Source organism: Macrosteles quadrilineatus, unplaced genomic scaffold, assembly GCF_028750875.1.
Source record: "Macrosteles quadrilineatus isolate MER2022 unplaced genomic scaffold, UCM_ALF_1.0 Scaffold_2__2_contigs__length_208266976, whole genome shotgun sequence".
NCBI classification, from domain to species: Eukaryota; Metazoa; Arthropoda; class Insecta; order Hemiptera; family Cicadellidae; genus Macrosteles; species Macrosteles quadrilineatus.
This window is the reverse complement of record NW_026542595.1, coordinates 65,712,607-65,735,932: the sequence shown is the minus strand read 5'-3', so window position 1 is coordinate 65,735,932 and position 23,326 is coordinate 65,712,607. Positions and strand designations below refer to the sequence as shown.

At 35.0% G+C, this 23,326-nt stretch overlaps 1 protein-coding gene across 1 annotated transcript; it reads right to left on the bottom strand.

Moving 5' to 3' along the window:
- Positions 1-651: 651 nt before the first annotated feature.
- On the bottom strand, positions 652-22,360 carry LOC128985529 (zinc finger protein 732-like). The gene is made up of 3 exons (XM_054405115.1): positions 22,071-22,360; positions 16,555-16,618; positions 652-10,531 (listed from the first exon to the last, which is right to left on the bottom strand). The coding sequence occupies exons 2-3, from the start codon at positions 16,568-16,570 to the stop codon at positions 9,465-9,467; spliced, it is 1,083 nt and encodes a 360-aa protein (XP_054261090.1). The 5' UTR covers positions 16,571-16,618; positions 22,071-22,360; the 3' UTR covers positions 652-9,464.
- Positions 22,361-23,326: the final 966 nt, after the last annotated feature.

Here is a 23,326-nt window from a genome sequence, read left to right as displayed (position 1 = left end):
GTGGATGTGTACAGGCTATAGACAACATCTGTGGTCCGATTGTGATGAACTAATCCATGGTATCTCCAGGCGTTTTTTTTTCAGTTTTTTTATTTTTAATTGTGATTTTCCCATAAAACAATAGAAAATTCAGATTAAAAAAAAAACTTGTTTTGATTGATGTTATTTTTTTAATGATAGCTTCTAAATTGTATCCCCGTGAATTCAAGGGTAGAACCTCTTGTAAATGTTTCATTTACCTGGTTACAATCAAAACAATCCTGGGTAGTTTTGATTATAATGGGTATGTTGTACATCTAGTCATGTATTAAACGTGTTGTGAAACACAGGTTATGAAAGAAATTGGATAGGTCTCATAGGCTATGAGTTAAAATTTCTCCAATAGGCGTACCTACAGGTGAAGTTCCTGAGAGATCTATACTTTTTTGTTTGCCATTCAGTTAAGGTTAGCTCCAGTATTATTACATCAATCTGAGACTCTAGCACAGAAATCCTACACTTCGCTGGACCAGCCGCATTTTATCATTAACACTATTCAAACAGTAGTCAGAATCTTAAGAATCTGGCCTCAATCCATCTACAATGACAGTAATCTAGATTGTGAACACAATTGCGATTCATCAACTAGGAAGAAAATAAAAATTCCAAATGTTCACAAATTGATCAATATGAATATTTATTTCACTCATTGTACAGAATCAACAAACATACTCTTGTTTCACAAATCGTATTGTCATAAGTTACAGATAGGACACATTTATTATTGTATTAAACATATATAATGGATAACCTAATAGTCAAATCTTAGAAAAAACCTACAGTTTGATGACTAGGGAGGCACACAAATCTTTTTGGAAAGTTTACACATAACGTGAGTGGATAATAATCCTGGTTAAAATAATTATAGGATTTATATTTAGAAATTGTCAAAAATATAAATCAAAGCAAAGTTTTAACAAAGCACCACACAAAGCAAAAACTACATTTTTTAAAGTAGAACTTATTCATTTTTGAGACAAAAGATTAGTAAGCCTGTACACAAAGAAGATAAGGTGCATTAAAAGAGAAATTTGATTGAGCCTGTTTTTAGCTGCTTTGATTTGCAATTAAAAAAAGTATTTTGAATGTCAGGCAGTGATTGTGTTTTGACACCTCTAAAACATTCCTACATATTTCTAATTTAAAACAATCAGTTCACTTAATGGAACAGAACAACTGAAATTCCTGTGAATAAAAGTGGAATGTAATCCATTGTGAATAATTAATTCAATAATCATGTACTCTTACATTGCATTACTTCTACTGCATAATTACTGGGAATTACACTAGTCTGTTTGCATACAAGATTTAGTATAAATTAAATTATAAACCAAAGCTATAATGAACGTTAGAAGAAATATTTAGTGCAATCAAAATAAAAAGCATAACCACATCTAAAAATAACAAATATAGCAAAATAACACATAACAAAGGTTTTGTGTAAAACCAGGCTGCAGTACACATAAGTAAGTAACCAATATAAATTAAGTAACAATAATGTATCTAAAACTAATTTAATAAGTAAATGTAAATATATTTACACTTTTTATTGATTGTTACATTTACTCTACCTTAAAAAATACATTTGGTTTTAGTGTAACCCCCTTACAGAGTAAAACAAGGTAACAAATAATGTTCTAGAATCATATCTGTTTATGTCTTGATCAACATCCTAGACCTAATCAATACAGTATCAACATTTGGTAAGGGATAAGAGGGAAAATGTGATGAAAAAGGTACAGTGACTGTAAAAATGTCATGTAAACTTAAGACCAGAAACACTTTTGTGAAAAAGTAAATTTAATATTGTTCCCTGCCATGAACTGAACAGAGTAAGTTTTATATGGGGCTGAAAAACATTAGAAAATTGAAAATGGGCCTACTTTGGGTAAGAAACTTGGATGTGGAAGGAATCTGACAGTTCCTAATATGGCACTGTTAACACATTATTTAAGGAATCACAAACATTTCACAAAATTACTTCTTATGACTACTTTGGTTCCCTTGGGATTATTGTTATAAGACATGGAAGCCAAGTGGACAGTGGTTACCATCAAACCCCAAGATTTGTTAACAGCTCAAGCCTGAGTAGGGTTGCTACAAGAAAATAACCCTCTGGACAGTAACATTTCTTGGAAGGAAAAATATCTTCTAATATTTGCAGGTGTCAATGGAAGTTATTAAATATTATATTACTTTAGTTAGAACAAATTCACAATGGGTGTAAAATTTGTGGCATAATTCAGACTAGATTTTATGTATTTGCTTATAATATAATTGGAAAGCCTGATCTCCTTTCTACCTTCTCCCACTTTTGACAGGTTTACACTCAGGTTTTAGCTCAGCAAAAAATGGCAACCTTACTCCTGACAATGATAAACTCTGAAGCTTTCGTTACTAGGTTATGAATTAATAATACTTTCTAGGGTGAGTGCACCATGACCGTTTAAGCTTGAGTTTCTACTTGAATCTAACATGGGAAAATAGGATAAAACACTACAATGTAGAGAATAGTTTAAACGTCTAGCCTGTATTCTCCTGCACCTCCCAATAATAAAACATAATGTATTATGTTTAAAAAGAGGGTTGAAAAATACAATTTGTAGAGTGCCGGACATAGGTGGTCGAATTCTGATTATAGTGTGGCTACATTTTGTAATCTGTCAAAAAACTTAAGTTTTTAAAAAAATGTAAAGAAATTTTTCCAAATCTAGTTTATGGCCAAAATGGTCATTTACTGTTTCAGTCACCCTATCAACAGGTTAACATTAGATAGTAACAAAACCCATATGTGGATAGTTCCTTACAACTAATCAATGTACAAAATACTTCTGGCAAACACGTAGTGCACAAACCACTTTCTCTTGACACAAAAGCATACAAAAACCACAATAGAAATAGACTGTATATACTGTAACCTCTTTAGTCTCTTTACAACTAAAGCTTTAAAACAATTTAGGATTTATAAATACAGTATTCATATTTAACTATAAATATATATAGACCATCCAGTATTTTTATTATTGTCAAACACACAAATCCATTAAATGCTAATAAAATAATTTGAGGTATAAATAAATAACTTTTAATAATACAGGCAATATCACACATCACTAAGTACAAATTTTTACTACTAAGAAATCTATAAGAACAATAAAATCTTAATTTATTGTTTTCAATAGGAAAGAACCATCTGTACTGAATTAATCTGGAATAAATATTTTTAGGACTCTTTAATATTATTGTTGACTTTTTTTCTTTCTAAAATATCAGTACAATAGTCAATGGTACAACTGTCAAACCGATTCAAATAATTAAACACACACAATTTAATAAATAATACATGTGGGATATTAAGTAATATAAGTATTCTAAAATTTATTAAGTAGATGTAATACAATCAAAATACATTTTGATGAAACTAATTAAGTAGGTAATAAATTAAAAGGTAACATGAATAAGTTGTTAATATTTTAAAGCTTATCATTTGGTTATACTTTTCAGTGGCTGCCCTAGAGATTGCAGGGCCCAAGGCGAAGCACAATAGCGGGCCTATCTTCATAGCTTACATACAGCTGTACATACCCAGGCACCGCCTTGTTCGCCTTTATGTAGGGCTGTCTTTGTTACTTTTAGTCACTAATCAGGAACAACGGACCAAAACATAGGCGTAACTAGGGTCTAATATTGTAAGAGGAGAATGAGTGGCTTCAGCTACACTACCCCCCAAAGATTGGACACCTCCGTACGCTTACACCTTGGGCCAGTACTTATGGAAAGAGCTGTATTTTCAGGTAGTGTGTGAGGGGATGTGCCAAATTAATCTGATGAATTGTAAGATTTATGGCTCCCAATCAGGATGCAAAATGTCCTGCTGTCTGTTTTAAGTTTTAGGAAAGATTGTTGTATACATTTAAAAAAATAGTAAATACAAACATTTTAATAAAATACATCCCTTTTTTAATGTTGGTATAGAGCTCATTTCATTATTGTCACAAAACAAGTTTAAATTGTAATATTATTTCTGTTCAGATTCAAAACTACAAGAAAATATGTACTAGTGAAACCTATGCCAAAGTCAGTTTGAAGGATAAACAATACATTTGTTTATTTTAATATCTATCTGCTTACTAAATAGTAAAACGAGTAAAAAAAAAGTATACTTTCAAACAAGGATACTTTTAGCAACTATATACAAAATACATTATATGACTAGACTATAATCGATTGCACATGTATTTTAACAATAATATTTTTATAAAATAGCTTTGTTAGGGGCAGTTATATAACACATAACAAACGTTTCTGCAATATTTTCACCCCTTCTTGCACTGTATAAAACAAAGCTGATATCTGAAAACTTCACATTAACGCTAAGCCAAATCCTTAATAAGCATTCATCTCTGAAAACACAAAAATCAACATGATTCCAATAAAGAATCCAACTAGTACCTATGAATTATTGTCTAGTTTACATAACATATCATAAATACAAAAGTTACCAACCAAAACTTTATTCTCTATTCAATATCTCTATCTCATCTATTCAAACTGCTGAAAATGTTTTTAAAAGGTAGAATTTTTATTCAGTGAGGCTATATTGAAATTTTACTACAATATTATACTGAACTGCCATTAAATAGGTAATACAGTATTCAATAAAAAATCCAAAAAGTCAATAAAAACAATAAAAATGCTGTGATAAGATATTTAATTTAGACAAACTGTACTGTAGAGTCTCAATACTTTTTTGTTTCCTCCATTTTTCGCAATAGTTTTTTGTTTTATTCGGAGCGCAATCAATAGAAATATATTGGTTAATTTTAATCGCGTAAAAGTAGAATCCTCCACACTCTCGTTTCCCACTCATGACTCATTACTGCCACTGCTTGCATTACGTCGCTACAGTGGCGGCGTTATATCTGGAGCTACGACAACGGTTATAATTTGAACAGCAGCCGCTGACTCGGGGTGGGGAGGTTGTTCAGCGCACGTGGTACATTGTACTATCCGTTTTGTACTACTCCGTATGTCTATCCACTTATTTGGTTCAAACAATCATTGACTGTTTCAACATCTAAGCTTAACGCTATTCATAGTTTTCAAGATTGTACTTTGTTGTGTTACAGTTTATATCAGTGTTGAGTGCTGAAAGTAATAATAAAGCCTCCCATCATGTAACCAAAAGATACATAGACCAAAGAATTTATTACCAATGTTTTACATTTCAAGTCATCTAGGCGGAAAACGGAACGGTAACCATTCCACTTCAAAAGTGTCAGGAAAGAGCAGCCAGGGCTACGGGCACATTAATAAGTACAGTAAAACAAGTGAACCAGGCGTACCATTGACTTTGGATGCTGCAAATAGTCATTCCATTTATGTGAACCAAATATATTATTAACATTGGATACTACAAGTATTTAATCTCATTTACGAGAAACAGATGTAGGCCTACCATTAAGTTTAGAAAAGTATTGGATTAATATGCTAGCTCCGCTCAATAATGCAAGCAGACAACTGCATTTTACATCTAGTTTTAATTTTTCAGTCCGCACTCCAATTTTTTATTCGTTAAGAAAATGATTTGGTGCCTTATTATACCTTATACAAACAAGGGAATTAGTAAGATGTATTTTTCCACAGTGAATTCGGCATTTAATTTGTAATTGTTTACATTAAAAAAATATAGTAAGGACTATTGTCACTTTTTACTTGAAAACAGTATATTATTTCACTTTCAATATTTTAAATTAAAATATATTAACATGTAATAACAGTTTTGGTGATCGTCACCACACTCGTCAGTCGCATCACTCAGACTACGTTGTCTATAGAGGTGGCTGTGTCTGACCAGCGCTGTGATGTGCGCAATACCTCGGGTGAATGGTGTGGGGGGAAGGTGTGAGTGGGGCTATGTTTATCATATGGGTAGGACAATGTCACACGCCTACCATTGAATGAGCGGGTGAGCTTACTCCTCCTAGTAATGAAGTAGGCCACAGCTCAAGATATAACTGTGACGACTTTACTTGTTCCGCCTTATCTTTTTTTATATTTAAATTTTTATGTAATTTTTGTATTACTCACAAAAAATGTCAGTTTCTTTTGTTCAATCTGGTGAGAAACATATCAGTTGGCTAGTGAAAACTGGAAGTGGCCATGAGGATTTTTACATAACCCCTCCAATGACGAACTGCTCTGCAGAACGATTGTTTTTAGCTCTTAAGCGGATTAAGTCAATAGGTCAACACTTAAACAAAGTAAACTAAACCATTTAATGACCATGTACATAAAGTGATGTATCCCTAAAAATACTTTGATGATGAAGTTGTCAAAAAAAGAAGGAAAAATAGTCATGTAAAAGTGTTGAGTGTTTAGAGTAGTAAATGTTTGTAGTTACATCTTACTAATATTATAAATGTGAAAGTTTGTGTGTTTGTTTGTTTATTTGTTTGTTTGTTTTAAGTTCAATCACGCTTTAACTACTGGACGGATTGGGCTGAAATTTAGCATGATGATAGCTTACTTTCCCGATTAACATATAGGCATATTCTTATCTCAAAAATCCTTTCGGGCTCCGCCCCAGTGGCTCTTTAGCTCCCCATATTAACCTTATGAGTATTCATATTTAATGGGAATTAAAGAATTTAGTCAGCTGTGTTTCAACTAAAAAGTTGGTTCTATGATATGCAAAAGCATTAAAAAGTTATAAGATTTACCAACAGGGTGCAGCACTACTGTTTTTTTGCATTTATGAAACAGCTAATTTGAATTAAGCACTACGCAATGAGAACTGTCAAAGTAGGATTGTTTACAGGCATGTTTATGTTTTTAATTTCATGAATGATTTGTAATATTTTGTGGTTTTTTAATAATTAATTTTTCTCTAAAATGAAAGGAGAAGTGGTGAATTCTAACTTTTTTATAACTAAACTTGTATAACTTTTAAAACTTAACCTTGAAAATATAAATGTGTATGTAAGTAAAAGTTAAACTTTTTGTATTTAATGTAAGGTTTACGTTTTGACTTTACTACGCAGGTAATTTTATTAACAACCAAAAGTAAACACAATATAACTAGCCTTATCGTTGTTATATTGCGAATGACAGGGCACAACTACCTCGCAAGCCCTTACATACTAACCGCGGGCATGAGCTATTTGGCTATGATACCCAGGGGATTAGGAACCTTCTCGGACCTCGACTCACCCTTCAGACCCGCTCGTCAGAGTGGCCGTTGATAAAAAGTTTACCTACCTACTGTCACAGTCCCACATATCTGTAACTTTTATTTTAAGTTAAAACAAATTGTTCTTTGTATATTTGAGTTCTACCCTACATGAAATTCCAAAAATAATAGGGTTCAAACACAATGTAGATACTTAATATCTACGATCTGAAAGTCAGACAAAGCTCTTGACGATACAGAGTAATTGTAATACTTTCAGATCGTAGATATTAAGTATCCACATTGTGTTTGGGCTCATTATTTTTGGAATTTCATGTAGAACTCAAAATTTATTTTAACTAAAAAAAAAAAAAGTTACAGTTCTGTGGGTGAGCCACTGTTTGTCTCCGGCCAGCCCGACGAGCAGGTCGAGAGGGTGAGTTGAGTTCCGAGAAGGTCCTTCAACGCTGGATATCATAGCCAAACGGACGGACTATAAGCAATGTGATTTGAGGCATGCAAAATGGTGTCTACTTCCAGTATCCAAAGTTGATGAAGTGACTAAGTGAGGGGTATTAGAATGTTATGGAGGTATGAGGTGTTGATGAACTGTAAGGTATGCAGCACAACAATCAAGTGCAAGTGTCTGAAGCCTTCTGAATACAAGACAGGGGCCTGCAGGGGGCGTTGGGCCTGCTTTGGTGCAGTCATACCACACAATTATCAATTGTCTGTAGGGAGGGTCAGATAACCGAAGATTGGATGATCGAGACTCTAATGTACAAGATATTTTTAAATTCAGTAAAGCTTAATGTTTTACAAAATATCTTTTGGAATGGTACTTTTAATCTTAGATTTGTGTTACCTTTGTGGAAGCCCTAAGAAGTTGCATACTTAGATTTTTTAGGCAAAAATTGAATTATAATATGACACATTAGAAAAATCCATTATTTGGTGGTAAGAACAAAATTAATAACTTTAAATACTGTGGTTTGAAATACTGTTGTGACATTTTTTTTCAACAAACTATAAGACTATAAAAGAGATTACTCAAGCAGTGATAAAAATAACTCAAGTAACAATAATGAATATTATGAATTTTAACAACAATACAAAAATAACCTTACTCATCTAAATTTTAAAACACAAATTTTGTAAAAACTGTATAGACTATTAGGCCTAACTCTGTTGACTTTGGTTTGGCACAGGAGGAAAAAGCCCAACACCCTTTACAATATTTGGGCTTGATCAAACATTACTGTTGGATGTACCAATTTATGGTATATATTTGAATTAAAAAGTATTTTTAGCATGTAGGATTATTAATTGAGTGATGACATTATGAGACCATTGCACTACAGTAATGTAATAGCTACTGCCGGTATTGGTTTATGTTATTGTCTTGCTTAGTAGGCTACTGTGTTTTGATTAGTACCTGAAACTTGTTTCGGTGTAACACTTGAGTGTATTGATTTAAACTAAATGTTAACTCTAATTTTAACAGTATTAAATCTAAGTAAAAACAATAGTTTTCAAATGTGTCGTTCTGTTTTGTCATAATAGTTTTGAAATTCAGTAAAAACTCTTAAATAAGGAGAAAAGGCATCGATGCATTCAAGCATAACTGGACATAAACATTTACTAAAACTGTCAGCTGGTACAAACATGTAAGCAAGTAATTCAGCATTAATCTATGTTGTTAGAATGGCTGTTAAACTCACAATATTGATCACAGTTTGGTAAAGGTGAAAAGTATTTTTAAGAATTTGACTTTGAATTAACATTTAAGATTCATAACTTTTTTTTAAGTCTTAAGATAAAACCAATGAAAATAGCCAAGAGAAAAGTAATCAGATATAGACATGGAATTAATAGAAAACTAATATGATGCATAAATTGTGTGATAAGAAGTTCAATTTAAATATTGATGAAATAGTCAACTTTAATTTTGTCTCTAATATGATAATTTGGATGTTCAAAAAGTTTCTACTACGTTTAGGATAAAAAAAAGTAAATAATATTAAGTTTTAGTTAATGAAGATTAAAAGTATCTAGAGGAGATTGATAATCAATTAAAGGAAAATGCGGTTTTATCTACAACAAAATCAAATTAAAATAAATTTAAATATGCATTGAAATCTATCATTGGCTTTTTAATACACCAGCTAGTTAAAAATCGAAGATGTGACGAAGCATCACTTGGTGATGACAAAACACACCTAGTTTAGGCCTTTAGGTTATAGTTGACATACTACTAAACTTTAACAGGAGCAATGCTGTATATTTCAGATTGTTTCACATCAGAACATCGATAATCAGCATTTGTAGGGAATAAATGCCATTTGGTATCATCAGAGCTCGTAGTCAGCGAAGGCTTTTCTTCTATGTCTTCAGTGATGATCAACCTATCATCGTCTTCATCATCCTCATATTCATTGCTGTCCATTGGTTCCTCTTTGAGAGGATCTACTTCAACTTTGACCTCTTCATTATTATTTTCATTTTCAACATAGTTTTGTATCTCTACGATTTCAGGTTTGACCACTGTCTCTTTGGGTTTACAAGGGTGTACTTTTGACTGATGCTTCTGTAATAGAAAGTTGCGAGTAAAGGTGGCATGACAAGTTTTGCACTTGAAAGGTCTTTCTCCCGTGTGGACTAAAATGTGACGTTTCAAATCTGTGGACCACCCGAAAACTTTGGTACATAGGTGACAAGCATACTTCTTCTTACCAGAAGAAATAACAGCAGGTTCTGGAGAAACCAGACCTTTAGGTTTCGGAGCCAACTTCCTAAATCCTTCAGATTTCCTTTCGATTTTCTTTGGTGAAGGCTGTTTTCGACTAGCTATTTTTTTTGGATTGGTATTTACTGACTTCTTGTCATTTTCTTCCATGGTAATCATACAATACTTAAGAGGACTGTAGTCGTCTGAAGCTTTAGTATCGGGTGTACTGTTGGAGATATCACATTCGTCTTCTTCTTGCTTAATGCTAACATTGGTATCGTTGTTGGTAGTTAAATTACTTACACAATTTTCCAGTCGTTTTTGCAAATCAAACTTGGCTAGTTTGCAGGGCTGAGGTGACACAGACTCCCGCGACTCGCTGCTGTCTGAGGCTGACAATGTCTGACTACACTCAGAACTTGACTCCCCTTGACTAGTCCTCACTTCATCCTTTTTCTTATTTTTACTCCTGCTGGCAAATGTCTCTTTGAATCTGGATTTGCGCTCTTGTAGAACATGTTCAGCAAAGTGTTGAAGAAGTTTGGTTGCAGAGGTAAAAGTAGAATCGCAATCACAACACTTCAAACTTAGATCTGTAAAGAGATGACAAATGAATTAAACCCCCAATTGAATTGAATTTATTCATTTAGGTCTATTCATGATAAACAAATAAAAAATCTACAATGTTTTTTAAACAAAAACAGTTTGAAAACATTATCTGACCTAAGAGTCTGAGTTCTGAACACTGATCATACTGCCGATAGACATGTAAGGGTTATACTTTAAATAATACTGAAATTATTGCTAATGCTATTGCAATGCATTGGATTACATTTTCTCTACACTGATAACTTGGAAGCACTTGGAGTAGAGCACTTGTAGAGCACTTGGAAGAATGCAAATTTGAGAACCTTTTTTTCCATGGAAACTTTAAATGGATCAGGAGTTCTTGCAAAGAACTGAATTAAGGGATCTGACCACTCCTACTGGTTAACGTTAACCAAATGTAATTTTTCTCAAAACCATGTAAAATAAGTCATAGTTTTTTTATGCTTGAAGGAAATCCTTTTTAGTAGAGATATTTTAGAGTAACATAGGCCTCACTAAATGATTTTATTTTTATTTATTTTCTATACAGTAGACTCCCTCTTATCCGGACTCCTCGGGACCGAGGCCAGTCCAGATAACAGTTTTTCCGGTTAAACCAATGTCCCCAAAAAACTCGTTAAAACGCACCGTTTGAATGCATGCTGTTAGCTTATACAGTATTTGACTTAAATTTAGGAGAGCATTGTATTTAGACACTGGTTTTAAATCATTCACATGAGAACAGTAGTTTCAGTACCGTTCACTTCCTGCCGATCTAGAACGGTTAAACTGATGTGCTGATAACAATTTCCCGGTTAATCCTTTCAGTGCTATGAAACGATATATCGTTTGTTTTAAAAAATCTCTAAGGGATATAGAGAGGAAGGTTATTTTAACAAAAATTAGCAAAACGGCCATTGGTGACCTGCATGTTCATAGGATACACTAACAACCACTTAGCTAAAAGATTTGCCCAATCCGATGATTTCGAGGTGTATGTCTAAACCAAGGATTATGAACACCTCAATATGCCCCAGTGGTTGTAGTATATCGCTACAAACACACAGGTCACCAACTATTTGCCACACAGGACGGGAATCGAACCCAAGCAGACGAATGCCACTGGCCAAGTGACACACGCCCTAGCCTTCTCGGCTATCTGTGCTTGAAGACTGAGGAGTCAAAACCGTTATTTAAGCTGACGCCACCGATTGCGAACAGATAGCGCTACAGATGGTTGTTCAATGCGTTACTAGGTAGCAGCACTAGTTAGTCACGGACTATTTAGATGATATTTTTCAGTTGAAACACAACAGTGATCATAAATGTGTTTCTAAAACTTTGCTGCAAAACATTATTTTCCCTAGAATGGCTATATTACAATAACCTCGTCCAACTAAATCAAAGTTAAATTCAATATCACATTGTAAACTATATGTCTTTTGATTTTATGAGTTTCTGGTTTCAAACAATGCTATCAGAACATAAAAATTTATAGGAAAACCAAATTACAACAAAAACTAAGTTTTATTTAATGTTTACTACAAATACCGGGATTAATCTTTGTTATATATTTTTTTATTGTCTTGTTATTCAAAATTAGCCTAATTAATAAAATAGTGACAACATTACGGTTAAAATTCAACAACAGGTAATGGAATTGAAAGGAAAACAAAAAAGCCTTACGAAATACAAATTATTGGCCTAGCACTGAAAGGGTTAAAGAGCTGTAATTTTTGCCGAGTGTAGTCCGGTTAAACTAAACTTAAAAATATTTTTTAGGTTGACTAACATTGGAAAATTTCAAAAATATTTCTCTATTACTGCTTGAGAAATGTGGTATGTAAGTAAAAAAACTGTTGGGAAAATCAATGAATATATTACTAAGGTGAGCCCTGCTTGGTTGTGGTGGAGCCCTAAAATGCTGTGTAATGTTTCAGTCAGTAATTTTTATTGCGATAGTTTATTCTTATCCACACTAATAATGAGTTAGATAATTTTAAATAGAGAAGATTCTAATCCAAAACATAACGCAAAAAAACTAAAACCAAATTTTTAAATATTTTTTGTTACCACTCCACTTAAAGAGCATAGGCTTGTTTCCAATAATTAAGGAGAAACTACAAAGCAAATATGCATAATTGGACAGGATTTAATGTTCTACCTCTTGTATCACAGTATGCTAGGTGTGAAGAGCCAAAATAGTGACAGTTTGTAATGATGACCATCCTCATCCTAAACAGACCTGAGATATGTCGTGGAAGTATATGTAACTCTCCCCACAAGAACAAAAACGGGTAAACTGGTAATGTAAATTCATTATAATAGCTTCAGGCAATAACTGGTTAAAGATCTTGTTTATTTTTTTATTGAGGTGCGCAAGCAGCTCGATTATTGAGCCAAGGCAAGATTGGCATAACAGCTCGAAAAATAGAGCACTTAGTCAGATAACCAAGCTCGGCTTAATTTTTACTTGATCGTGATATTATCGCTATCACAGTATGTGTTTGTAAAAAATACACACCTTTGCGACAACAATACAAAGTTCCGTGGACCGTGATCGCAGGACGTGGGAGATGACGATGCTGTCTACTCGACCATGGGCAGTGCCTGGGATTTTTTAAGTGATTACAGGAGACAACAAAAATGTTTCTGTGATTGCAAAAGATATTCAGAATATTGCCATGATCGCAGGAGGGAATAATGAGGTTTTGCAGATTGTGTGTGATGTTTACAATTTGCTGTGATTGTGGAAGACAACAATGATGTCCACAAGACCACAAGAGATTTCCAGAATTTGGCTGTGATTGGAGTAAACAATTGTGATATTTGGTGATCACAAAAGATGTATGTACGATTTGGCCAGAACAGAAGACGAACAGAAGGCGATTTGATAACAGAAGACAATGATACTACCGCAACTGCGGGATATGAGCACAACATTATTATGATGACGGATTATAGCCATGATTTTATCTGATTGTCAGGCTGCTCTCAAAGCTCTTGACTCAAATTAAGTCAACTCAAAACTTGTCTGGGAGTGTTTCAACACCCTCTGCAGACTTGCATCACGGAACTCTGTAACTCTCGGCTGGGTCCCAGGCCATGTAGGCATTGGCGGCAACGAGAGTGAGGACAAGCTGGCAAAAAAAGCCTGTTGTAGTCACCTGTTTTGTAGCTATGCTAAGTATAAACGTTTTGTGACAATAAAGATTGATTTGATTTTGAACATAAATAACAAGACCATCGTACACATGTCACCCTTGATAATAAAATGTGTTTTCAAATTCCCACTTGAATTTTATTTCTCCCCAATCATGTATTACTGTAAACCTTGATAACAAGTGTTATTTAATAATCTCCATAAGAGTCTTGTTATCAAGGTTCTACTGTATTAGATGTTTTATGATATGTTTATATTATTAATTAATATGTTTATGCCTCCATTACAGCAGCTCAAATAGAAGTTTCCCAGAAACATAAAAAATATATTTAACTTTGCCATAGTCTATTTTGCTTTTTGAAAGAAGATTTGTGACTAAGTTAATAATATATACTAGGTGGTAGCATTGTTACTTTCAATGCTTACGCTTAATTCATCTAACTGCGATAAATTGAGTGAAATCATACATATTTTGAGCATTTAGCATTATTTAAAGAGTAATAATTGTAAAAACAATATATTAATTGCGTTAGTTACCAAAAAGAGTTGATCATTCAATGAATAAAATATTTCCCATACTGTACGTCATCGGAGTTGTTAGTATGCTATCTAGTATCTCTTCCTTTGGAAGGACCTTTAATTAGTATTAAAATCATATTGGTGGATCTTTTGTAGCTACACACTTCCGTGATTTCATCAGTGTAATGCAGATTGGTCTATGATTTTATTGAAGAATATCTGTTTGTTGGAAAGACTCGTTCTAACTTCAAGGGGAGGTATATCCGTTACAGTGTAAGTTTGATTTTTCCCTTGTCACGTCACGTCAGTTCATATCGTACTTATGTGCCAATGAATAACCCTCTAGCACAGTTTTGATAAATTGGTTATGGGGTTACTGTTAAGGCTGGAATTCCTTGACATGGGGGATGTCAGTTAGTTGTTTCAGCCTTATCAGTTGCATAAAGTTGGCAATATAATCTCTCTACGGAATGTTAGGTATAGTGGAATATACTTGAAGTGAAGTTGGCTTTTATTCTTGAACTGTTAGTGGCCTCCTCATTTATATGGTCGTGCAGCTTCATTGGCAACAAATAATGCGAATGACATAGTAATGTGGCATTTCAGAAAAACAAAAAATAATGTAAATTGGCTGTTACGTAAGTATTGACGTTTACATGCGTTGTTAATAAACGTATCATATAAAGGATGATGTGATCTAGTTTAAAAGGAAAATGACCTTTCTGTCATGACAGTAGCTGCTTAAATAGTATTTACTCATTGGGCCATTTTAACAGCCAAAATGTCTTGTCATTTTCAATAATGTTACCAACCCAGTGGGCCACGGTCGGTAATATAGGCCACTGCAAATAATTTGTCAATAAAGGTATTATTTTAGGCAAGGTTTCTGTGTTTGGATGTTTTTAGAAACGGTAAGAGTACAATCAAATATTCTGCAGATGAACTTTCTGTTGGAGAAATATAAGCCGAATTATAAATGTCACGATGCGAGTTTGAGCATTTTGTAACAATATTATATGGGTAAGTTACATAGATTTTTTAGACTGCTGCTCAGTGCACTTTAAAAGAATATATATTTTAGAGATAAATTAAATGGTTTTTGTTGCATAGTAGCGCTAGTAAACATGCACAACCCATTTCGTTAGTCTAATGACATTCAAAGGCTCTCTAAGAGTTTAGATTCTTATTTGTTTACATATCTATATTATGCTTTCACTAAGCTGAATGAATACATAAAAGTAACCTCTCTAAAAAGTCTGCAGTATATTGCAGTTTTCCAGCTTAAATTTCTAAATTATGCACATATTTCTACATAAATAATGTAAAACGTTTTGTCCAGTTTCTGTAAACCACTAATAATTTAACAAAATATGGACTCGGCTCAAATGGGCATCGTGCCCTTCTGCACATGTATTATTTTGTATTCTATTACACAATCGAAGATTTTTCCAACGATTGAAAGCATGTATGACAATAACCTCACGATCCTATGATCATCTGTCTTGAATGATATAGGCAAAAGTGGTATAAAATGCAGACACAACCCGTTCAATAGTTATACGATAATTCAATAAAAAATCATTTCAAAAGTTGCTGTTATAATAAGATTTATCACCGATTTCATTCCGTAATGGAACGTTACATTACAAAACATGATATGATACAGAAGAAAATCTATTTTAAAATCAGAAAATAACATTGCAAATACTTCTTTTGGACTATTTAGTAACTCCCAATAGATGTGTGTTGTTTAAAATACAATTTTAAAATTAACAGCTGTTTCATTAAAAAGTATTATCCACATGGCCAAAATGTAAACAAATCTGTGGAGGGATCTTTAAAGGCTTCTGGGGCAGAGCCCTAAGCGAATTTACTTCATTTTTCTTTTGATAACTCATCTACAGACCAAGACCTTTCTTTGGACACCTCTACCAAGTTTTTACGCCCAGCCGTTCTCTCAAATTAGTGGAGACAAAGTTTCCAATTAAATATTTAGATTCGGTCCAAAAATGAGAGAGGAGTTCTGTTCACAAAAATCGGCTTAGCGTATTATATATATAGATATGTATATATATATATATATATATTAATAAACTTAATATATGGCCCTATATCACATTCTGAAAACATCTTGGCTCGATAAAAAATCTCAGGTTCTCACACCTTTAATAGTTTGTACCTGAACATCATACTTTTACATGACAAATTGTGTGTCCATTAACCTCTGCTAACTATTTACCCACATAAGCTACCAAACAGTCAATCTGAAATTATGGATCTCTAGGACAATATAATCAAGACCAGTGGGAACTTACCTGAGAACTAATAAATAGGTTAATTACTTGCCTGAGTAATTCTGCATTAGTGAGAAAGCTACTTTTGATACGTGTGGGCGCAACAGGAGTCAATTCTGAAACGATAAATTACCTACATTTTTCTTTTTAAGTGTATATAAAAATTCACACTCAACACAGTTGCACTTTTTTGTTACATTCCTAATGTTATCTTTAGTTAGCTTATAGGTGATGGAGGAACAGGATGCAATATATCCCTAAGTTTACTTTAAGTGTCTGTCCCAATCACTACATTGAAGTAATGTAATTTTATTTTTATCTTCAGAAATAATGTTATTAATAATACATCCACCACACATCTATATACAACTTTCCACATACAATACATCTTAATACCGTAGGCCTACATATTTCCATATACTGTAAAGGGTCAGATCAATGCTGAGTTAATTATTTGAATGTTTTGAGAGGTATTTTAAGGTAGGTAGGTACTCGTGGTGTACTCACATCCATTGTCGCCAAACGCCAAACTGTTCTGCATGTTAAAAGAACCAATCTTATTCATTAAAACGTGACAGGGTTTTTTTATTTCAAGATTCTAAATCAACCGCTCGACTGATATTCATGATTTCTGTGTTGAAAGAAAGATAATTTTGAAAGGAAGGTAATGTTTGAAGGCATAACCATTGATTATTAACTTTAGTTTAGAGTTTCAGTTTCTTTAAAAAAATTTAGTTAAACAAATATTTAATCACCTTCTAACCAGGCGGCGGGATCTAAATGGCATCGCATCTTTGAGACTGCAAGGCTCGATGATTGCACTGCAGAGTCAGGGGAAGTACCTGGGAGTGGTATTGGACCAACAGCTGCAATGGTGACCACAACTCCAAAAGGTCATTGACTGAGATGACCACTCATGGCATATAGCCGAATGGTGGGAGGGACCTGGGGGCTCAAGGCGGGGCTCATGCACTGGCTGTTTGTCACTAACAAGACTACAAGATCGCGCCACTCATCCTAAACTCATATTGAGTTAAAATACGCACATAGTGGCATCCCCAACTAAATTAATAATTGATAATTGACTCGCTTGCCTCATCATCACAGGCCCAATTAGCAGCTGTCCAGGAGCCACGTGGGACTGACTTCTCAAATTTAACTCCAATTGACTTTCATGTTAAGGTCACTGAGACGAAGACTGCCTACAGACTCCAGTGTGAAAACCTTTGGTTGGATGCTGGAGGATACCGAGGTCACTCTCAGATACCTTCGGACCACATGCCGATTGGATTCTTCTTTGCCAGGCCATTCACCATCCTTCTTCCATCCAGGGATGAGTAGGTGTCGGGAGGGAATCCTCTTCCACATGGTGACCTTGAATAGTATACTGATGGTTCAAAGGAAAGAAGTGGGACGTGGACTGGAATTCACAGAGAGCAGAATGGGGTGGACTTATGTCTTCCCATGGGAACACATCCAACTGTGTTCCAGGCAAAAATAACTCCGATAATGGAGTGTGCCAGGGAGAACCCGAGGCTGGGCTTCAGGGACATGAACATTTCCGTTTTCACAGACAGCCAGGATGCCCTCAAGGCGCTCGCCTCCTGCGAATTCAAGTCTAAGGTGGACTGCCTCACTGCAGTATGAGCACTTGGCAGGCAACACAGTACCTAACACTCTTTTGGGTTTCTGGACATTCAGGAATAGAAGAGAACAAGATGGTGGCTGACAAGTTAGCAAACATTTTGTCTGCCTCAGATTTTGTGGGAAGCTCAGCCTTTCTGTGGAATTTATCATGGGTATGCATGTCACTAAGTCGTGTCATGGGCTCAGGAGGAACACATTGAAAGATGAATTAGGCTTCAACATTTTAAGGTAAGCGAGCTCACTTTCTCTTCTCCCCTTCCCAGATGGTCGCCTCTAATGCTCTACGATTAGACACGAGGCAACACACACACAGAACAGAAATCAGAAACGTTTTATTGTCCTTCAACATTTACAATAAATGCAATAGACAAAAGTCAAGAAAATTCAGCTATTACATAAACAGCATATTTTTAGGCAAAACAAAACAAGCCTAAAAACAAGTCATAATAGGCTATACTAATATATATGCTTACAAATAAAAAGAAGAATGTGGAAATGTGAGGACATTAAAAGTTAACTTCGTCAACCTTAAAATATTCTTTTATGTCATAAAAAGGATTTAAAAGTAACCAATCCTGAGTTCTTTTTTTAAATGACTTAAGGTCCAATTCTTTGGCATTGATGGTAAGCTTATTAAATAATCTTAATGAGGTAACATGGTAACTATTTTTACATTTACTTAACCTACGATAAGGCACGTCTATTAGGAACTGATTACGTGTATTGTGTGAACGGATATTAAACCTATAAACAACAGGTTTAAGGAACACATCACAGGAATGGTCACAGGCCATGGCTCCCTGAAAATGCACCTACATCACTTGAGGATCTATTATGGAGACACTGCGTGTAAGAAATGTGGGCAGTACGAGGAGACAGCAGATCATCTACTCTATAACTGCACAGCTCTAAACGAGGTAAGGGACAATGAACACTCTTGGAACAATGACACAGGGTAGACACCTTCCCCAGGAGCAGCTCATAGATAAGATGCAGCAGTTTATCAAGCTACTCAGGTTTGACGAGGTCTGATGCGCCAAGTTGAGAGCACAAAACGCCCATCTGCGGCTGACGTGCATCAGGACATGGTCCGCCCCTTCTAAATCAATCAATCAAAGCCATCTGGGAAGTTTCATCAATTTAAGCTATGTGAATGTGTTGGGAAGTTTACAAAAGTTATTGAAGCTGAAATCAGGAAGAATACAAACTCCTATATTGGGGTCTCATTAGATCACTCTCTAAAAGTGCCACCTACCCAAATCATGCAAAAGTGGAGGGTCCTCAAGAAATGTGTGAAGTCTTTACCAATCACTTCTCTTTGGTCTATGCTCCGCCACAGAAAACATACTACTATAACACAGAATGCCAACCGCATGGTAAAAAGCATTTTAAAAGTGTTTTGAGAGAGCTTTGCCTGTCAATTGGTAGGCAGCGCCACCAGCGTTGCTATGCTGAGTGCATGGCAACGCTGGTGGCGCTGCCTACGATTTGGCGGGCAAAGCTCTCTCAAAACACCTAATGCTTTTTACCATGCAGTTCGCATTCTGGGTTATAGTAGTATGTTTTCTGTGGCTCCGCCTAATAGTACAATACCCCAGGGCCGGAACAAGGGGGGGGCAGAGGGGGCGGTTGCCCCGGGCGGCAGGGTTGAGGGGCGGCAAATTTCTGGTTGCAGAAAATTTGTTTAATACAGTTTGTAAAAGTTTTTAATGAGCCGAACGTCATAAGGAACGTCAATTAAGTAATTTCAAAACTGCATAACGTAATAAACAAACAATAATTTTACAATAGAAATCAATATAAATTGCAACGGAGTAGAAAACACTGAGAGCCCTAATAGCATAGTTAGTACACAGCAAAGTTTGTTTACAATTTCAGCTGATCGCCATCCCAGTCAAGGCGCCATGCCGCCCTGCCTCACTGCCGTGGTTCGTTATATAGAGGTTAGGTTTGCAGGAATTTCGCTAAGTCGAGGTTCAGAACCAGCGTCGATCAATATAGGTCGGGACTTGACCTCATTAAAATACAGTACAATAAAAGTAGCATGGGCTACAATACTTTACAGTACAGTGTTTACATTGTACAGTAGAACCTAAATTATCCGGCATAATAAAGGGGAGGGATCTTGAATATTGCGCAATCATGACAATGGCATTGACCTTGGTACAGGTTAAAAACTATAAGTTTAAAATCACAGCTAGTTCTAACCCTCCTAAAACCTACCCAAACACTGTATTGCGTAGTCATAAATTATGTAAAGAACAAAACAAAACAGTAGAAAGTTTTGTAAGCTACTGCTCGCGATAGGCCGGTAGGCTACTTACAGTACAATACTGATTTATCACAACAGAGGAATGTCAATAATAATCATTAACTATAGCATTGGTGTTGCTAATGCTAGTTGAAACAAATCATATTGAAAACAATAAATTATTAGATAAGTCATTATAAAAGTGTATAATCATAGCCAACTTAAGGATAGTAAAAATACTCGTAAAAGGAATGTTAAAATAGCGATGTTGTTATTCTTTCTCTTTGGTTTTGTTTTTATATTCTTTCTTAGGTTTTTCTTTATCAAAAAAATTTTACAATTCACCATAGTTATCCCATATCGCCCAATCACAGCATACTAAACATTACGTCGTCATCAGTCCTCAGTGAATGAAATCAGTTCTCAGTTGCAGTTGCAACATATAGCGCGCGCAGAGACAGCAGACAAAGATGTAAAACGGAGCAGACGAATGTTAGCGCAAGCGATGACGTGACCTTTCCATTTCATTTGACAAAGTAACAGATTTTCCCAAAACAATAATTGGGTGGGGGATTTGTTATATCGAGGGAAAGACGTAGACAATTCGTTATGCAGAGGTTAAATTCGCAATGTAGAGGTTCTGACAATGATAAATTTGTTATATTGAGGTGTCTTATTTTAGCCGAAATCACGAAAAATTCGTTAAATCAAGGTCGTTGTTATAGTTTGTTCGTTATGTAGAGGTAAAATATACATTGTGTCTTATGGAGAGTTCTAGGGGATTAAAAAAAATTCGTTATATCAAGGAATTCGTTATATCTACCTATTCCACTTTACCTATTCCATTTTTGTTTAATTTGTGAGGGATTTTTTGTTGTGGGTGAAGGGGGGGAGGGGCGGCAAATTTTAGTTTGCCCCCACTCAAAAATTGTCTAGATCCGGCCCTGCAATACCCAACTACGTTTTCCATTCTAATCCCAATGTAGGCCTACCTACCTGTGTAGCATAATGTAGTTGACGTTGAATTTGAGAGTAAAAATCAATTTTTATCCCTCATGATCCTATAGGCCTAGTCTAAGTTAATGCTGGTTTGCAAACTCTTCGAATGAACATAGGTTAACATGTTTGTACCAAATTTCATCAAAATTGGATGATTTTTGCTGGAGTTACCATGCTAATGGACACATAAGTTGTACATAGGCCTAGGTCTATTATAATAAATTTACAGTAGGCCTATGAATTGAACGGATGGTGTTTTTGGCCTCTGGGGACATCAAAACGAAAAAGTAAATCGGTCCCGGTTCCAGGTCTTACCACAAGATCGTACGGTAATAGCCGTAGGTAGTTACTTATGTAAACAAAAACATACTTAATACTTAGGTCCTTTACATAATCTTAGGCCTACTTTTTTTGGCGACCATACCATACCAAGTTGTCTTTTAGGACAAACCTTAAGTTGAAGATGAAAAGCATAAAATTACTTAGGCCTAAGTTTAGCATACTTTAGAAAAAGTTACCTAAACTTAGCTTATGCCTAGGCCTACGGTATATATATCTAGCCTACTAAGGCAGATAAATATGTCGTGCCTAACAACCAAGTATGGTCGTTTAAGATCCGTAGAACAAGCATAATTTAGCTTTAAATCTGAGTAGGCAATAATAAAGTTTACCTTCATATTCCTATGTTGTTAAATGCTGAACACAATATTGTCATCCTGCCATGAAGTAAACCATCACAGAAGTACTATAGCCTTCTGACATTGACTCGCCTATTCAATGAAAAAGACTAATAACTGAGACAGAACTGAAAGTGCTAAGCGCTAGCTCTGCTCTAGCCTAGTTAGTAAGAAAATTATAAGATGGTGATAGCATTGGAGATTTGATACAGATAAACCGAACCGAATGAACTGAGTAAAACATTAAAACAATAATAGTTAGTACGAACAACCAGTAACCAGAACCGTCTGCCTGAACAGTGTTGCCAGTTGCCATTTCCATAAGCTCAAATTAATAATGTTTTCTTTTCGAATTCCGATTACTATAATATAGTATAGTATATACTATATCATAGATTATAGTATATATTATATACTAGAATATAGTACCATAGATTAAACATACTCCATTAGGGAGTATCGATGCTAGTACGTAGATGACGCACTATGAAACAGTTGGGTTATTTTTTTGTTTTTGGACGGACTGACTGTTCTTTTATCCGAGCTGTAATTTTGCATTGCTTTGACTATTTACATAAGATGTGGAATGGAAAGCGAATGAGGACCTCTCATCGGGAATTTTAGATTGAGTTATATGTATATAGGCCTATATTTGAATTCCTTATTAAATTCCGAATCGCTTGGTACCACTGAGCTATAATTCTAACTGGAGGTAGTAGGTACTGTCTTGGCAGAAGTCTGTCAAAAAGTTGTGTTGCTAGCCTAGTGGTTAGCGTCTCGGACTTCGGTGCCGGAGAGACGGTTCATCTCAATCCCCGGCACATCCATGGTGGAAGTGGGCACATCCACTAAACATTTATTCTCTCGTACAGCGAGCACTCTCGTAACTCTCTTGTAAAATGCCACTGGCGTAAAAGAAAAAGAAAGTGTGTCGCTGTGATTTTGTTAGGTTGGTACTACAGAAAACATACTGCTATAGTAAGTAGTGATGCGACTATCGACTAGTTTGCCCTATCGACTAGTGACTAGTCGACTACTTTCAAACATCGATTAGTCTAGTCGAACAAACTAGTCGACTAGTTTCCCCCACCAAATCATATAACTTAAACAATGTTTTTCATGTTATGACAGGTTGTTACTTGATTGCCAGCAGCCTTTGCATTCGCACTCCGCAGTTGCGTTTAATACAGGACCTAAGCTAAACATTATTTTTGTTTATAAGTCGCTACATCGCGTGTTACTATTTAAGT